The sequence below is a fragment of the Pteronotus mesoamericanus genome, unplaced genomic scaffold, assembly GCF_021234165.1.
Source record: "Pteronotus mesoamericanus isolate MK-2021 breed Mesoamerican mustached bat unplaced genomic scaffold, CSHL_Meso_final contig_80, whole genome shotgun sequence".
Taxonomy (NCBI): domain Eukaryota; kingdom Metazoa; phylum Chordata; class Mammalia; order Chiroptera; family Mormoopidae; genus Pteronotus; species Pteronotus mesoamericanus.
The window spans coordinates 723469-737742 of record NW_026555261.1 but is presented as its reverse complement, the minus strand read 5'-3'; the positions used below and the strand labels follow the sequence as shown (position 1 = coordinate 737742).

The 14274-nt window shown below is 49.1% G+C and overlaps 1 protein-coding gene across 1 annotated transcript in view; it reads left to right on the top strand.

Annotated features, from left to right (window-relative positions):
• Positions 1-11815, top strand: part of LOC129079757 (arylsulfatase H) — a 38604-nt gene extending 26789 nt beyond the window's left edge. The window contains exons 6-10 of the mRNA XM_054585027.1: positions 4443-4579; positions 8164-8298; positions 9128-9290; positions 10650-10771; positions 11424-11815. Of these exons, the coding sequence (XP_054441002.1) occupies positions 4443-4579; positions 8164-8298; positions 9128-9290; positions 10650-10771; positions 11424-11815 (949 nt within the window). The remainder of the gene's footprint in view (positions 1-4442; positions 4580-8163; positions 8299-9127; positions 9291-10649; positions 10772-11423) is intronic.
• Positions 11816-14274: the final 2459 nt, after the last annotated feature.

Sequence of the window (14274 nt, the reverse complement as noted above, 5' to 3'; positions counted from 1 at the left end):
GCTGAAAGGACAGCCTGTTGTCCTGCGTGAAGAGCTTCGTGGTTGGTCTGTTTGGCTGTGTCTGAGCATGTCAAGCATGTGTGTGCACCAAAGCGTTTCCAGGGCTTTTGCGTTTTGGGTCTGGGTGAGTTTTGTCTTTGCAGGATGTTGTTTCCTCGCCCAAAGGGTCGTTTTGTCTTCCTGGTGCATCAGCTGTCCACCTCCCAAGGTCTGGCCCATCCCGGACTCTCCCCGCTCGCCTATGATGAGTCCCTACCTATGTGTCGCATGTCTGTGTGTTTTGTTTTTCCATTACATTTAGGAATGGTTTCGGAAGAAAATTTGTACGTTATTGTCAACCTGGGGGCCTCTTCCGGACTCCCTCTGAACGAAACGACCTTTGCAGCCTTAGCCAAGAAGCAAGGATATAAGACAGGCATCATTGGTGAGAAGCCGTTGTTCTTGGTATCCCCTAGAACGCCATCACGTTTCTGCTTTGTCCTCCTGGGACCCGCTGTGACAATGCCCCCTTCACTCACACACACACACACACACACACACTTCTGATTGGCACCTGTCCATCCGTTTCAGACACGGCCGAGGCACGCCGCAAGACCCCTTCCCACCTATGTGGCAGGTGTGCTTCCCACATGCTTCTCACAGGTGGTCTGTGCACAGGTGCTCTGTGGTAAAGACCTAGGAGGGCTCTCTGTTGCCTCACGATGCTTCGCAGATGCTCAAATCCTGCCTCGCCTCCAGCAGGCCTCATTTAAGACACATGACGGGTCCTCCCGAGAGCACACCAATCACCTGGGCCTCCTTAGCTTTTTATGGAGAATCAAGGTTTTTGTTTGTTTCTGGGTTTTTTTTTTTAAGATTTTATTTATTTATTTTTAGAGACAGGGAAAGGGAGGGAGAAAGAGAGGAACAGAAACATCCATGTGTGGATGCCTCTTGCGCGCCCCCTACTGGGGACCCGGCCCACAATCCAGGTCTGTGCCCTGACTGGGAATCGAACCGGCGACCCTTTGGTTCGCAGGCCGGTGCTCAGTCCACAGAGCCACACCAGCCAGGGCTGGATGGTCCAGTTTGCTTCCGTACAGATGTCTGCATCCTGATGCACCCAAACCAAGATAAGCAGCATGTGCTTTGCTCAGAAAGTTCCCACGGGACCCTGGGCCTTCCATCTCTGCACTTCCTCCACTTCCTCCACTTGCCTCCTCACTTCCTCCACTCTTGTGGCTCAGGAAGGTTAATTCACAGGGCCCACAGAGGATACAACCACAGGGCCAGTGGGTGGCCATTTCGTGGCAGGGACAGGGCATGGCACACAGATGGGAACACTGATATTTACTGGTGGAAGCGATAGCCAAGCATGATGCATTTTCTAACGTTCACAGACAAGGAACTTGATCCTTGGCCAAGCTCAGTGACTGACACATGCCGTGTTTAACTCAATGGCTGCTCCATAAAATCCAAGTGCTCAGGGTCCGTGGGCCTTGCCTGTTTTCTCCTCAGCCTCATTATTTTGTTGAAGCAGACCACAGGCTTCCTTATCCTTAACTGACTGCCCAAGGTGACAAGAATAAACTAACGATGGCCCTTCTGAGAGTCCCATGCTTTATTAAGTCCCTTCCATTTTTGTAGCCCATTTGACATGGATAAAACAAGACCATCTTGGTACCGTTTCAGAACAGAGAAGCCTGCCCCAGGGGGCACTACCTCTGGTCTACCGACCCCCATAGGCCCTGCGAGATGTCAGTTCAGGCATTCTTGATGGGTTCCCAATGGTGTGCAGGTAACTGTTAGTGTATTGTAGACACACGTTGTCATAGTCTCTTAGTCTACAGGCCAGGAGGACCCATGTGGATCATTTGGTTCCTGTTTAAGCGGCGGCGAGTTTTACTGAATAAGTTTTTTGCTTGAATGAAGTTTAGTGGGACACCCTTGGATTTCCAACCAGCCAGCTATCCACTCATCTATCCCTCCATGAATGGGTGTTCCGTCCTCCATCATGTATCTATATCTGTCTGTCTCTCATCTATGCACTGAGCCACCCACCCACCTAGCTATCTATCATCTATGTATTTACCCAATGACCCAATTCATGCATCCATCGTCTCAATCGACCAATCATCTATCTATCTCTCTATCTATCCATCTATCTATCCATCTATCTAGCCACTCACCCAGTATATCCATTCATACAACCATCTGTCATCTCTTTGTATCTATGTATCTATCTATCATCTATACATTGATCCACCTATCCAGCAATCTATGTGTCTATATGTGTATCTACCTATCTACCCATCCATCATCAATATATCTATTCATTATGTATCATCTATCTTCCCTCTGTCATTTATCTATGTTTGTGGCTATAACTTCTATCTATCTATCTATCTATCTCATCTATCTATCTAATCTATCTGCTTATTGATACTACCTATCCACTCATCATCTATATTTTTATTCGTGATGTATCGTCTATGTTTTCTCTGTTATTTATCTATCTTTGTGGCCATAAGTTACATTTGTCTATCTACCTACCTACTTATTTGTTTATTTATCTATCAATCTATTTATCCATCTATTTATCATTCATCTATATATCTATTATCTGTTTGTCTGTCTATAATTTCTCTCTCTGTCCATCCATTTATTCATCCGCCCACTCCTCCATCTACCTTCTATCATCCCTCTCTCTCTGTACACTATCTATCTGTCTACCTACCCACCATGTGTACTCACCTTGTCTATATCATGCATCTATATTTGTGGCTTTGACTTGCCCTCTTGTGTAGGAGAAACTGCCTGCCTCACATCTTTGCTAGAAACTTCCAATTGTCTTTTCCACCCGTAATTTTTATCCTACCAGCTTGTGCACAACCAGATCCTAAGAGAAACATACGCCAGTGAAAGAAGAGAAAAAATGTGAGTCTTTGCAGAGCTCCGAGTTTTAAGGAAAACAAAAACATTTGCCACTCCACTTCTGTGCATTCGCTTATTGTTTCAAATGAAGGCCAATGCCAGAGCCTCTGAGACGTGGAAGTGTGTTATGTGTGACGTGCATGTGTTCAATTGCAGGGAAGTGGCACCAGGGATTAAACTGAATCCCGAAGAGACTACTGCCACCATCCACGCAAGTATGGGTTTGATTCCTATTACGGCATGCCCTTCAGTCTGTACGAGCCCTGCCGTCCGAACCCCTCGCGGGACACGCAGTTAGCCATCGGGAGCAACATGTGGTTCTGTGTGCAGCTGCTGGCCGTAGTGACGATGGCCACCATTGTAGGGAGGCTGGCTTGCTTCATCGACGTCTCCTGGACCCTCCTCCTCTTCATGGTTTTTTTCATTTATCTCCTGGGCTACTTCTGGTTCTGCAGTTACACATCTCCTTTGTTTTGGAATTGCATCCTCATGCGGCAGGACCAGATCACCGAGCAGCCGCTGAAGGCCGATCGGGCAGGGTCCATCATGGCGAAGGAGGCGGCTTCATTTTTGGAAAGGTAAAGCTCATGCTCCCTTAGAGTCACGCAAGGGTCGGAGAAGGAGGATTTTTTAAAAAAGGAGAGGCGGTGCCCTGGCTGGGTGGTTCAGTGGATGGCGGCGTCATCCCCGTACCCCGGAACATTGCAGGTTCGATCCCCAGTCAGGGCACGTGCCTGAGCTGAGGCTTCAGTCCCCGGTTGGGGCCTCGATGGGAGGCCGCCGAGCGACATTTCTTTGTTCTTAAGTAATTCTGTCTCCAAAAACACTCTCTTCAAAGAAGGTCACATTGTGAGTTTTTATGTGGACAATTTTAGAGGAACACCATTCAACCTGGGAAGCCAACGTACACCCTTTTTTTTTCTCCCAGTTTATTTTTCCCCATTCTTTACCCTTTGATATCTCATCAGAAATTTCCAAGACTGGCCTTGCATGGGATGCCACCCTGGTTCCCTGAGGACCAATCCTGCCTGTACACAGACCGTGAGGTCTTGGAGGGCTCAGTCTCATTCCCTGGCTCCTCACAAGGGAACCACGCTGTGCGGGCACATTGCCAAGGAGTATCAGCGCATGCTTGCTCTCGGGGTGTTACAATACTGATGGTTTGGTGAATCCACTTCTGTGACCCCGTCTCCTGTGTGCCTTGGGGGGAGAGTCCAGCCTGAGGCTTCGTGACTTTTCAGAAAATGTGCCAAGCGGAGTGGAATTGCAATGATAACTTTCGGGGTGACTCCTGAGCGCAGTATGACCTACCCTGAGTCCTGGCGTCTGTGAGAAACCATGGTGGCATTACCCCAAAACTGGGGACTGAGTCCAGACACTGTGGGGTCCTGGAATCCGCTCCAAAGGGCTGCCTTGGACACGTGTTCCCTGCCGTGGATCATGGAGTTCTGTCTGTGCGTCTAAGAACATCAGAGATCATGTTTGCAGGAGCTGAGAACTCAGGAGCAATGTGATCGATGTTTTCTCAGGCACCGGGAAGAACCGTTCCTCCTCTTCTACTCCTTCCTTCACGTCCACACGCCTCTGCCCACGACAGAGCAGTTCCTGGGGACCAGCAAGCACGGCTTATACGGGGATAATGTGCAAGAGATGGACTTCTTCGTGGGTGAGTGGAGGACCAACGTTGTTCTAGTCTCTGTGTTTGGGACCCCCGGAGACTCGCGCTGGTAGCAGCGCAGGCTTTGGGGATGGTGCGGTGAAGTGTGAGCAGTATTATCCTCTCCAGGGAGGGTTGGTCTCTGACAGAAATGAGGGGACAGGCACAAACATTGACCACAGAGACCTACAACCAGTGTTCTCGTCCCACCTGCCACTTCCCAGCGTGGATTTTGCCTCGTTTCTTGTGTCTCCAAATGAGGTCGGACCTCATGTCAGGTCTCGGTGTTTGGTTAAGGACACTTCTTCATCTCGGATTGCTAGGTACTAAGACCTGAATTTCGGGTTGTTAAGCCAGAATCCACACCCTGAGGAGCAATAGCACAGAGATAACAATGTGTTTGTGTAAGACCCATATGGTAGTTAACAAAATAAACTCGCCTTTTGCAACGTCATGACAGGAAGCACGTGTTTGCAAGACCCACACGTAAGTGAGGCTATTTCCACATTGGGATATATCTAGGATAAATATTTCAAAAAGGCATATGATAGAGACAGGATATGGGTATGAGATATAGTTCAGTCTACAAAGACATGCTTAGGAAGTCAAACTTGACCACATGGTCGATGACAAATACTGTTGACTGACCTAGACTTCAAAGGACAGAAAATATTTAAAAAATCATTGGAAACATGAATACCATTTTCACCCAATATGTGCACAACGGGTATGTTTCTGCACGTAATTAGGTGTGTGTGTGGTCTGCGTGTGAATGTCCCCTTCCTCTAGGACAACACCAGGCAGCGTGTTCTTAACATGCTTTCTCGTACCGGTACACTCTCTCCCAAGATCTTTGTTCATCCTACTTACCGTTTGCTCCTTCAAACGGGGTGACGCAACCAACTCAAACTCTTCCCATGGTAACCAAAATAAACCTACTAACTCTGTGCTTTCAAATGTTCAATTACTGACATGGTTTCGAAACATCTCAGTGAATGAGCTGCAAGCCTTGGTGCTACGGCAGCTGAAGAAACCTTCAGGGGGCGTGGGAGTCTCCGTGGACTTGGCTCCCGCACTATGACACACACCGATGGGTGCGCTCACTGTGGCCGAGCAAGCCCTTCGGTGTAGAAGTCTCATCTGGAAACAGAGCTGCTGAAATCCGTACGCACGCTGTTGGCGCCCACCTGCGTGGCCTGTTTTGCTTGTCCTGGCAGACGGGTGCTTTGAGGAAGAATAATCACCTGCTCGGAGGTGTCATTTCGTACATACCCAAAGACGTGGTTGGTGTGAGGAACCTGTCCTAAACCGCCCCCGCCCCGGGCCCAGAACTGCGGCCTCTTTGTTATGTTTCTTTGAAGAAGTTCACGGCCGAGGCGCTGCGTTGGCGTGTGCCCATCGCTCGCAACACGTGCTCGAACAGACGCTTCCACCCGGGTGCTTGGTTAGCAGCAGGCCCGGTTTCAGGGGTGACCTGGATGGGTCCCCATGAAAGTTCTAGAAGGTGGACACCACATTCATGGCCATTATCATGCCCCTAAACAGAGGAGCACACAGAACCGCAAGGTACCTCACGGCGGGGGTACCGGCGCAGGTCCAGGCGAGCAGATTGGCCCCAGGCGGTCTTGCTGCCCCGCTCAGGGGCTGCCTGAGTAAGACAGAGAAGGTAGAGACAGAGATCAGGGAAGAGAGCCAGGTGTCCTGCAGAGCAGCTGGTAACGTCTCAGACGCTTCTCTGCTGTCATTTCATCGGTATCTAGGATGCTTCAGGAACCTCATCCAGCTGGAAGCTTCCCCTGTAAACAGGGCCTCCCCCTCCCAACCTGGGGACCCCCTGGCACCTCAGGGATCCCAGGCAGAGAGAGGTCAGCGGTTCTCACCCGCAGAGCGGGCGTCTCAGGAACGGGTGGCAGGGAACGGTGCGGACCGTGAGGACAAGCGATGAGAGACAGACGGAGGCGCAGAGGCGGGTCTCGGCGGGACCTGTTTGCCGAAAGTCCCTGGGCGTGGAATTGGCACCAGGTGTGGGGTGTGCAAGGGCGACAGGAATGTGCGGCCGCTCGCCCGGGGCGGGCAGCCTGAGCGCCGGACGGGACAGAGCTGCCCGAGACGGCCGTGTCTGTGTTTGCAGGATCAACGCACTCTCCAGGGTCTGCAGCACAAACGATGGTCTGCTGTGCGGAGAGCGTGTTAGTTGCAGACGTTTCTGCTCTTACTATTTAGAGGAGTTGTATAAAATAATCAGATTGTGGTCATGGGAGGGCTGCAAATCCCTTTCTAGCGCCAACCAAAGTACAGACCACGCAGCACAAATAATGCTCCTTTTCTAAGGCGAAATCTGTCATTAGAAAATGATACGTAGGGCATTCTGTAACATAACCATGTCCCGCTCGAGCGCAGCATAGGACATTTTAGGTGACATGCTCAAGTGAAAACTATCAATTATGGCCCCCGTATTATTAGCCTACCAACCACCCTCAAGGAGCTGCTACTTCTGCCAGACCCTGTGGGTGTGCATGTATGTATGTGTGTATGTATATGATGTACATATAAAGTTTGTATAATGTTATATGTAATGTATAATACATGTAGAATATATAATGAGAATTAAATAGTCAGAAGTAGATTTCCTATAGAAGCCTGTATGTATTTCAGGTGATGCTAGAAATAGACACATTCTACTTTGAACATATGTTGATGTCTAGAGAAAGGCATTCGCGACTGAGAAGTGTGCTGCGTGAAGACAGACACACACAGGGTTGGCATGTGAGGATGGAGGCAGAGGCCCCCACGATGGTCAGGGCGGACCGCCTCTACCAGGAGCTAGAAAGAGACGAGGAAGCATTCTTCCATGTGGCCTCCGACAAAGAGAGGGCGAGAGGGAGGGAGACAGAAAGGCAGAGGCAGAGAGACATGCTGCCAATACCTTGCGTTAGCGCTGTGGTCCCCAAGACTACTGCACCCTTAGGAAGCAGCTGGTTTTGGAAAAACCATCGAGTTAAAGACACGGAATGAGGCAGAACAAAAGCTGGAAGAAAGGATGGTGAAATACTAAGTTCCTCCCTCGCCAGAGAGCTAGCTAGCAACAGCTACGGAAAGCATGAGGAAGGCCCAGGTCTCTCCATTTGCCCAAATGTCAGACGTGCCCATCCTAAAGAGCACGCAGGAAGCACCGCGTGTGCTGAGGGAATGTCCGCAGCCCTACGGCATTGTGTTCATTCCTAAACAAATAAAGAGTCCTTATGAATCAATAACAGGGACTCAAGACATCCCAGAGACAATGAGCAAGGGTTCAGGGGCAGATGCGAAGCAGGAACGTCCGCGTCTGCGGAGGCAGAAAGGCATTGCTGTCTCCTCTTCCCATAACCCGCCCCGCCCTTCAACTCCACAGGACAAAGGGCAGTTGCGGAAACATACCCTCTCACAGGCCCCCTCAGCCTGTAAAAGGCGGGGCCTCATAGAGGAGACACACTTTTTCCCTGCCTTCCCTTTTGTTCCTGACTCCAGAGGGACATGCTGGTGGCAGGGCTGGCCAGGATGGTCAAAGTCATCCCCTCGGGTGCGGGATGGGTCTGCCTTTCTCGTGGTCTCAGGCAGACTTCTTGCGGCCATTGATGAGCTGGGGCTGAGAAACCACACACTGGTCTACTTCACGTCGGACCACGGAGGGCACCTGGAGGCAAGGCTGGGCCAGATACAGCTTGGCGGATGGAATGGCATATACAGAGGTGAGGGGGGGGCATCCTGCCTGGTGTGCCTTTGGGAAAAGGGTCTCTTGTGTTCTCCGTGGCGTGGAAGACGAGCCGGAGGCATGCAACGCTCGACAAGGTTATTTTACGGGACCGTTGGTGAAAATAAAGGGCAGGGCCCGGGCAGGGCGGCTCAGTGGGTTGGAGCGCCACCCTGTAACTGAAAGGCCATGGATTCGATTCCCGATTGGGGTACACACCTAAGGTACGGGTTCGATCGGCGCTCAGGGTGTGTTCAAGAGGCAACCGATTGATGTTTCTGTCTGACATCCATGTTTCTCTTTCTCCCCTACCTCTCTCTTGGTCTCTCTCTCTTTTAAAAGATTTCATTTATGTATTTTTAGAGAGAGGGGAAGGGAAAGAGACAGAGAGGGAGAGAAACATCAAGGTGCAAGAGAAATATCAATCGGTTGCCCCTCGCTTGCCCCCAGCTGGGGACCTGGCCTGCAACCCGCGCATGTGCCCTGACTGGGAACTGAACCGGCAACCCTTGGGTTCGCAGGCTGGTACTCCATCCACTCAGTGACACTAGCCAGGGTCCCCCTACCTCTCTTAAAGCAAGGGCAAAAAAACATCCTTGGGTGAGGGGGAAAAAAACGTGAAGTCTTCATGGAGAAAATAGCTGTGAGCAAAAGTTTCTATCAGCAGCCCAAGGAAACACGGTTCTGTGCCCATAGGCTCACCCCGCAGGGGCTCTGTGGGTGGCGGTCCCTGCGCAGGGGTGGATTTTATGGGTGTTCACGGACCACGTTGAACACCCTTAGCGCAGGGCCTCGTCTCCCTGGAACTCCGTTGCTTCGTCCTGTAGGAGGGCAAGCCATGGCCGGCTGGGAAGGCGGCATTCGTGTCCCTGGACTTGTGCGGTGGCCCGGAAAACTGCAAGCTGGGAAAATCATCGACGAACCTACGAGCTTGATGGATATTTTCCCCACGATAGCGGCTTGGACGGGAGCGACGGTCCCTCAGGACAGGTGACGTGACATGATCTGTTCGTAGAGCCTCGTTCTAGCTTTGTCTTGGGACGACGTGGGTCAGAGGAGGTCAACTCTATCCTAACAGGTGCTCTTTCTGCTCAGTACCCAGGGGATTTGTACCTTGGCTGGTGGCTGTGTCTGTTGAGTGTTACCACGTAGCGTTTTACACTGGCGTGATCCTTCTCACATGCTTTGTAGTTTTTATTGGGGAGGAAGATAAAGGCAGGAAGTTTTGGAGATGAGAACATGACCAGGTCAACGCACTCGTCTGTGTAAGAGAAAAAAATAATTCCCCCAGATCGGCTGTTCAAAGTCTAGAGGCAGAGGGTCAGGGAAGTCATTTGACGGATATTTTGAAGTCTATCATGAATATGTTGAATTTTATCATAGTGCATTTCTCCACTCCCTGAAACCTATGGACCTAGGTAGGTTTGGAGCTGATTTTTCTGCTATGTCATGGATAACAGCTTTGAAAGGGAATGTAACAGATCCAAGTGACTTCATTTCTCCCTTCTAAACCCAAAGACTGCTTTTAATGTTTCTTTCTTCCTATAATAGAGCTCATCTAATTCTGGAGGAAAGTAGGATCTGAAGGGTAATTAGAAACAAAAAGAGACCTCTTCAAATGTTTGGCATTAGTTTTAGCCAACATAGGCTTTACAGGGAGTCTGTATAAAATAATAACTGAATAGACCTCTCTTCGTATAAGAGAGTTTATCAAGTTGAGCTAATGTTGAATTCATGACCTTGATACACTTACCTATTAGTTCCAATAGATTTGGAAGGATTATCAATAAAGACAATGACTTTATGATCATTTTTAGGATTATCGGGGACTTATTATCCTATTTCCTAGGATGAGGTAGGTTTTATAATTACTGTTCTCTAATATAAGGTATAAGGTACATTTTCTGACATAAGATCAGCAATAGCCCTGGCCAGGTAGCTCAGCAGGTCAGAGCATCATGCTGATATGCCAAGGGTGTTGATTCTATTCCTGGTCAGGGCACGTGCAAGAATCAAGCAATGATGTATCAATTAGTAGAACAACAAACTGATGTCTCTCTTTCTTGCTTTCTCAACTCACTTAAACCTTTAAACAATGCTCACAGTAATATGTCTACAATTTTTCAGAGATTCTATTCAGTTTGTTTCTAAGGGTGGTGATATCGTTTTCAATGCAACTCTCATTGGCTGTGGAGAACTTCTGTGATCGCGGACTCAGCACTCACACGATGGAGCACTTATTTCTTCTTTATTCAGATGGAGTATGTATGAACGCATCCGTTGATGGTGACGTTTCACTGTGAAAGCTTACGGCTTTTTTTGGGCTTTATTTTCCTCACTCGTGTACAGGCCGATTGATGGCCGCAACCTGATGCCCTTGCTTCTGGGTGACGTCGAGCGTTCCGAGCATGAGTTCCTCTTTCACTACTGCGATGCGTACCTACACGCTGCACGCTGGCACCCGCGGGACAGTAAGTACGCTGGCCCGTGTGCCTCTCAGAAACCAAGAGGAGGGTCCCGTCCGCTGATCCTCAATGCTTCCTGCCTTTGAGCCCCTAACCAATTCCTTTTAGTCTGGCATTACCAGCAAAAACACCTTCTTCAGAAGTTTCTAAGTGCTCTCTGTGGGAAAGGCAGGAAGGTTACTTTAAGAAATATCGATTTTGAGCTCTGGTTGAGTGGCTTATTGGGTTGGAGCATCAGTCTGTAGACCAAAGCATTTTGGGTTCCGTTCCCGGTCCCGGCACTTATCTAGGTGGAGGGTTCGATCCCTAGTCAAGGTGCATATGGGAGGCAACCGATGGATATTTCCCTCTCTCTCTCTCCCCCTCTGTCTCTGTCCCTTCCCTTCCCCTCTCTCTAAAATTAATAAATTTCCTCGAGTGGGGATTATAAAAAGCAAACAAACAAAAAAAAGAGCGAGCAATTTTGAGAAGCAGAACTAATTATAGCTGCCAAAGATGTGTAATATTATCCTAGGCATTCTGGTGTTCCGCAGGCTGACTGATCAATACATTTGTTTGTGATCCAAGACCAAGACCAGCAAAGGCTCAGGAAGGTACAACCGGACAAAGTGAATGGGCCTGTCGGTTGGATGCCTCTGACACGTCTTTTGTTCTCCAGGCGAGGCTGTGTGGAAGGTGCATTACGTCACCCCTGTGTTCCTGCCCCCAGGAGCCCAGGCGTGCTACGAGATCAAGCTTTGTAAATGCACTGGGGAATATGTCAGCTCCCATGACCCACCCCTGCTCTTTGATCTCTCCCGGGACCCCTCGGAGTCCACTCCGCTGACCCGCGACACAGAACCCCTCTATGACCTAGTGATCACAAAAGTATCGGAGGCCGTAAGACAACACAAGAAAACCATCATCCCCGTGGAGCTACAGCTGGAAAAAGAACGGAACCATGACCACATATGGCTGAGGCCCTGCTGTGGGGTGTTCCCTTTCTGTATTTGTGACAAAGAAGGAGCACATCATCCTGAGAAGCTACAGTGGACTGAGCACAGGCAGTGAAAGGCGGCCAATGCTACCACTTTCCGATGGGCGAGGGGTGGATTTGACAGCCGGGAATTTGTCGCACTTTCTTGATGATTAAATGTCCGTTGTGCCTTGGCTCGGTGGCGCCTTGGGCTGGAGCATTGTCCTGTACATCAAAACGTGGCAGGTTCGATGCCCGTCTGGGACACGTAGCTAGGTTGCCGGGTTGATGTCAGGGCGCATATGGGAGGTAATGGATCCCTGTTTCTCTCTCTCTCTCTCTCGAAAATCAATAAACACATCCTCCTGTAGGGAAAAATAAAGAAAAGAAAAGAAATGCCGATTGGTTGTAATCCTGTCCATTGATGTTTCAGGGGATTCTCCGTGTTCAATGCGTATCTCATTTCCCAGGTTTGAAACCTGGCTTTCAGTGTTAGGAAACAAACATTCATAGCCATTTTTCTCATTCCCCCTGTGGCTCTGCCAAGCAAAATGTATAAGCGAAGCCCTGTGGGCGTGAACCCAGTTGTTTCTTTTTTGTAGACTTTACTGGGGTGACATTGTTTGATCAAGTTATATAGGTCTCAGGTATACAAGTCCACAATGCCTCATCTGTGTATCGTGCTGTGTGTTCGCCCCCAAGTCAAGTCTTCTTGTCGACATTGACCCCCCTTTCCCCTCTCCTGCCTCCCCCGCTCCGTTCCCTCTGGTCAGCACTACACTCTTCTCTGGATCTGGGAGTCTGGGTTTTTTTTTTTTTTTTTGCTTAATCCTTTCACATTTTTAAGCGAGTCCCCTAACTCCCTCCATGTGGACAGCTGTCAACCTGTTCTCTGTATCTATGTCTGTTTTTACTTTGTTCGTTTATTTTGCTCATGAGATTTCACACATAAGTGAGATTTCTCTAACAGACTTACTTCACTGAGCAAAGTGCTCTCCAGGTCCATCCACGCCATTGCAAAACGTAAGAGTTCCTCCTTTTTGACGGCTGCGTGGTATTCCTTTGGGTATATCGCACAATGTGGAACTCCCCTTAGCAACTGGTGTCTGATACTCTGGACGTCTCTCCAACTGTTGATAAAACATTGTCCACAAGAAGGAGATCCCTGAGGGCGACAAGAACGGGAAATAAAAAACCCAGAAAAGGCACCTGCGTTGGTCTTAGTGGGTTTGTGGGTTGGGTTTGATCCCTCAGACTTGCGGGGCAAGCGGCTTGGCCCGTATTGGCCACAGAAGGGTGACTTGGAGAGACTGTGGCATTTCTGAGCTTTCGAACACGCCCTTGTTGAATCGCACGTCGGATCGGAAGGTTCCTTTGGAACTCAGAATGCCCTAGAACAGTGAGAATATTAACCTAGGGAAGGGTCTTGTGATATTGTCCCCTGCAATGCCTTATTCTACGGATGAAGACAAGGTGCTGCCCAGATACGCAGGGACTTAACCAAGGCCACGTGCTAACGATGAACCACCCGCTGGGAACCCAGGATGCTGACCCCTAACACCTTCCCCCCTGTTTACTTCCTTTAGTTCATCGGGCACAGGAGGCTGTTAAGGAAGAGCGGTATAATGAGTGGGCCCAAAAGTTGGTTTGGTTTTTTCCGTAGGATGGCTCGAGTAGTGCTTTGTTGTCTTGAACTTCATCTGAAACAATTTTTTGAGAATTGTACAGTGACAGCTATCCTACCGGCATGCATTTAAAAAACACTTACCAAAACGGGTGAACTTTGGTGTGGCCACGTTAATATTGAAGACGGAAGAAGATACGCCACGTTTTCGGCATATTTGCTTTATTATTTCACGAAAGGTGAAAACACAGCTGAAAAGCGTAAGAAGATAGACTTGTGATCAATTGTGCATTGATCACAAGCATTTACGATTTAATTTATGCCGTGTACGGAGAAGGTGCTGTGATGGACGGAGCATGTCAAAGGTGGTTTGCAAAGTTTTACGCTGGAGATTCCTCGCTGGACGATGATGCTTCATGGTGGGGTAGACCCGCTGCGGTTGATAGCGATCCAATGGAGACATTCATCGAGAACAATCGCCATGCATTCTACCACACAGACGATAGCCGACACGCTGAAAATATCCAAAGCAATGAAGTAATTAATGAAAATGAAAAATGTGTCTTTCTTTTTACGGAGAAAACTCGACAGACTTTTTGGCCCATGCGATACCTACAGTCAAAGAAACGCTTTTCTGCACGGTGGTATCTACGCAGGTGAAAAACAACACGGTCGCTAGAGTTTGACAGCCTGATTTCTCGACCAGTAGAGCTCCTGCCAGCCAGGGGGTTGGGGGCAGGTGCCTAAGAAATCTACGCTGCAGTTGTTCCATTTGCAAAATGCACGTGTGTAACTGTGCATACCTTATGAGACTCCTGTGCAGATTCGTAGAGAAAGTGATGAGGAAAGATGTAACTCACAGCTCCATACAGAGCAGTACATAAAAATTTGCTTGTGTGTTCAGTTCCAGAACCCCGCAATAAAGCGAGT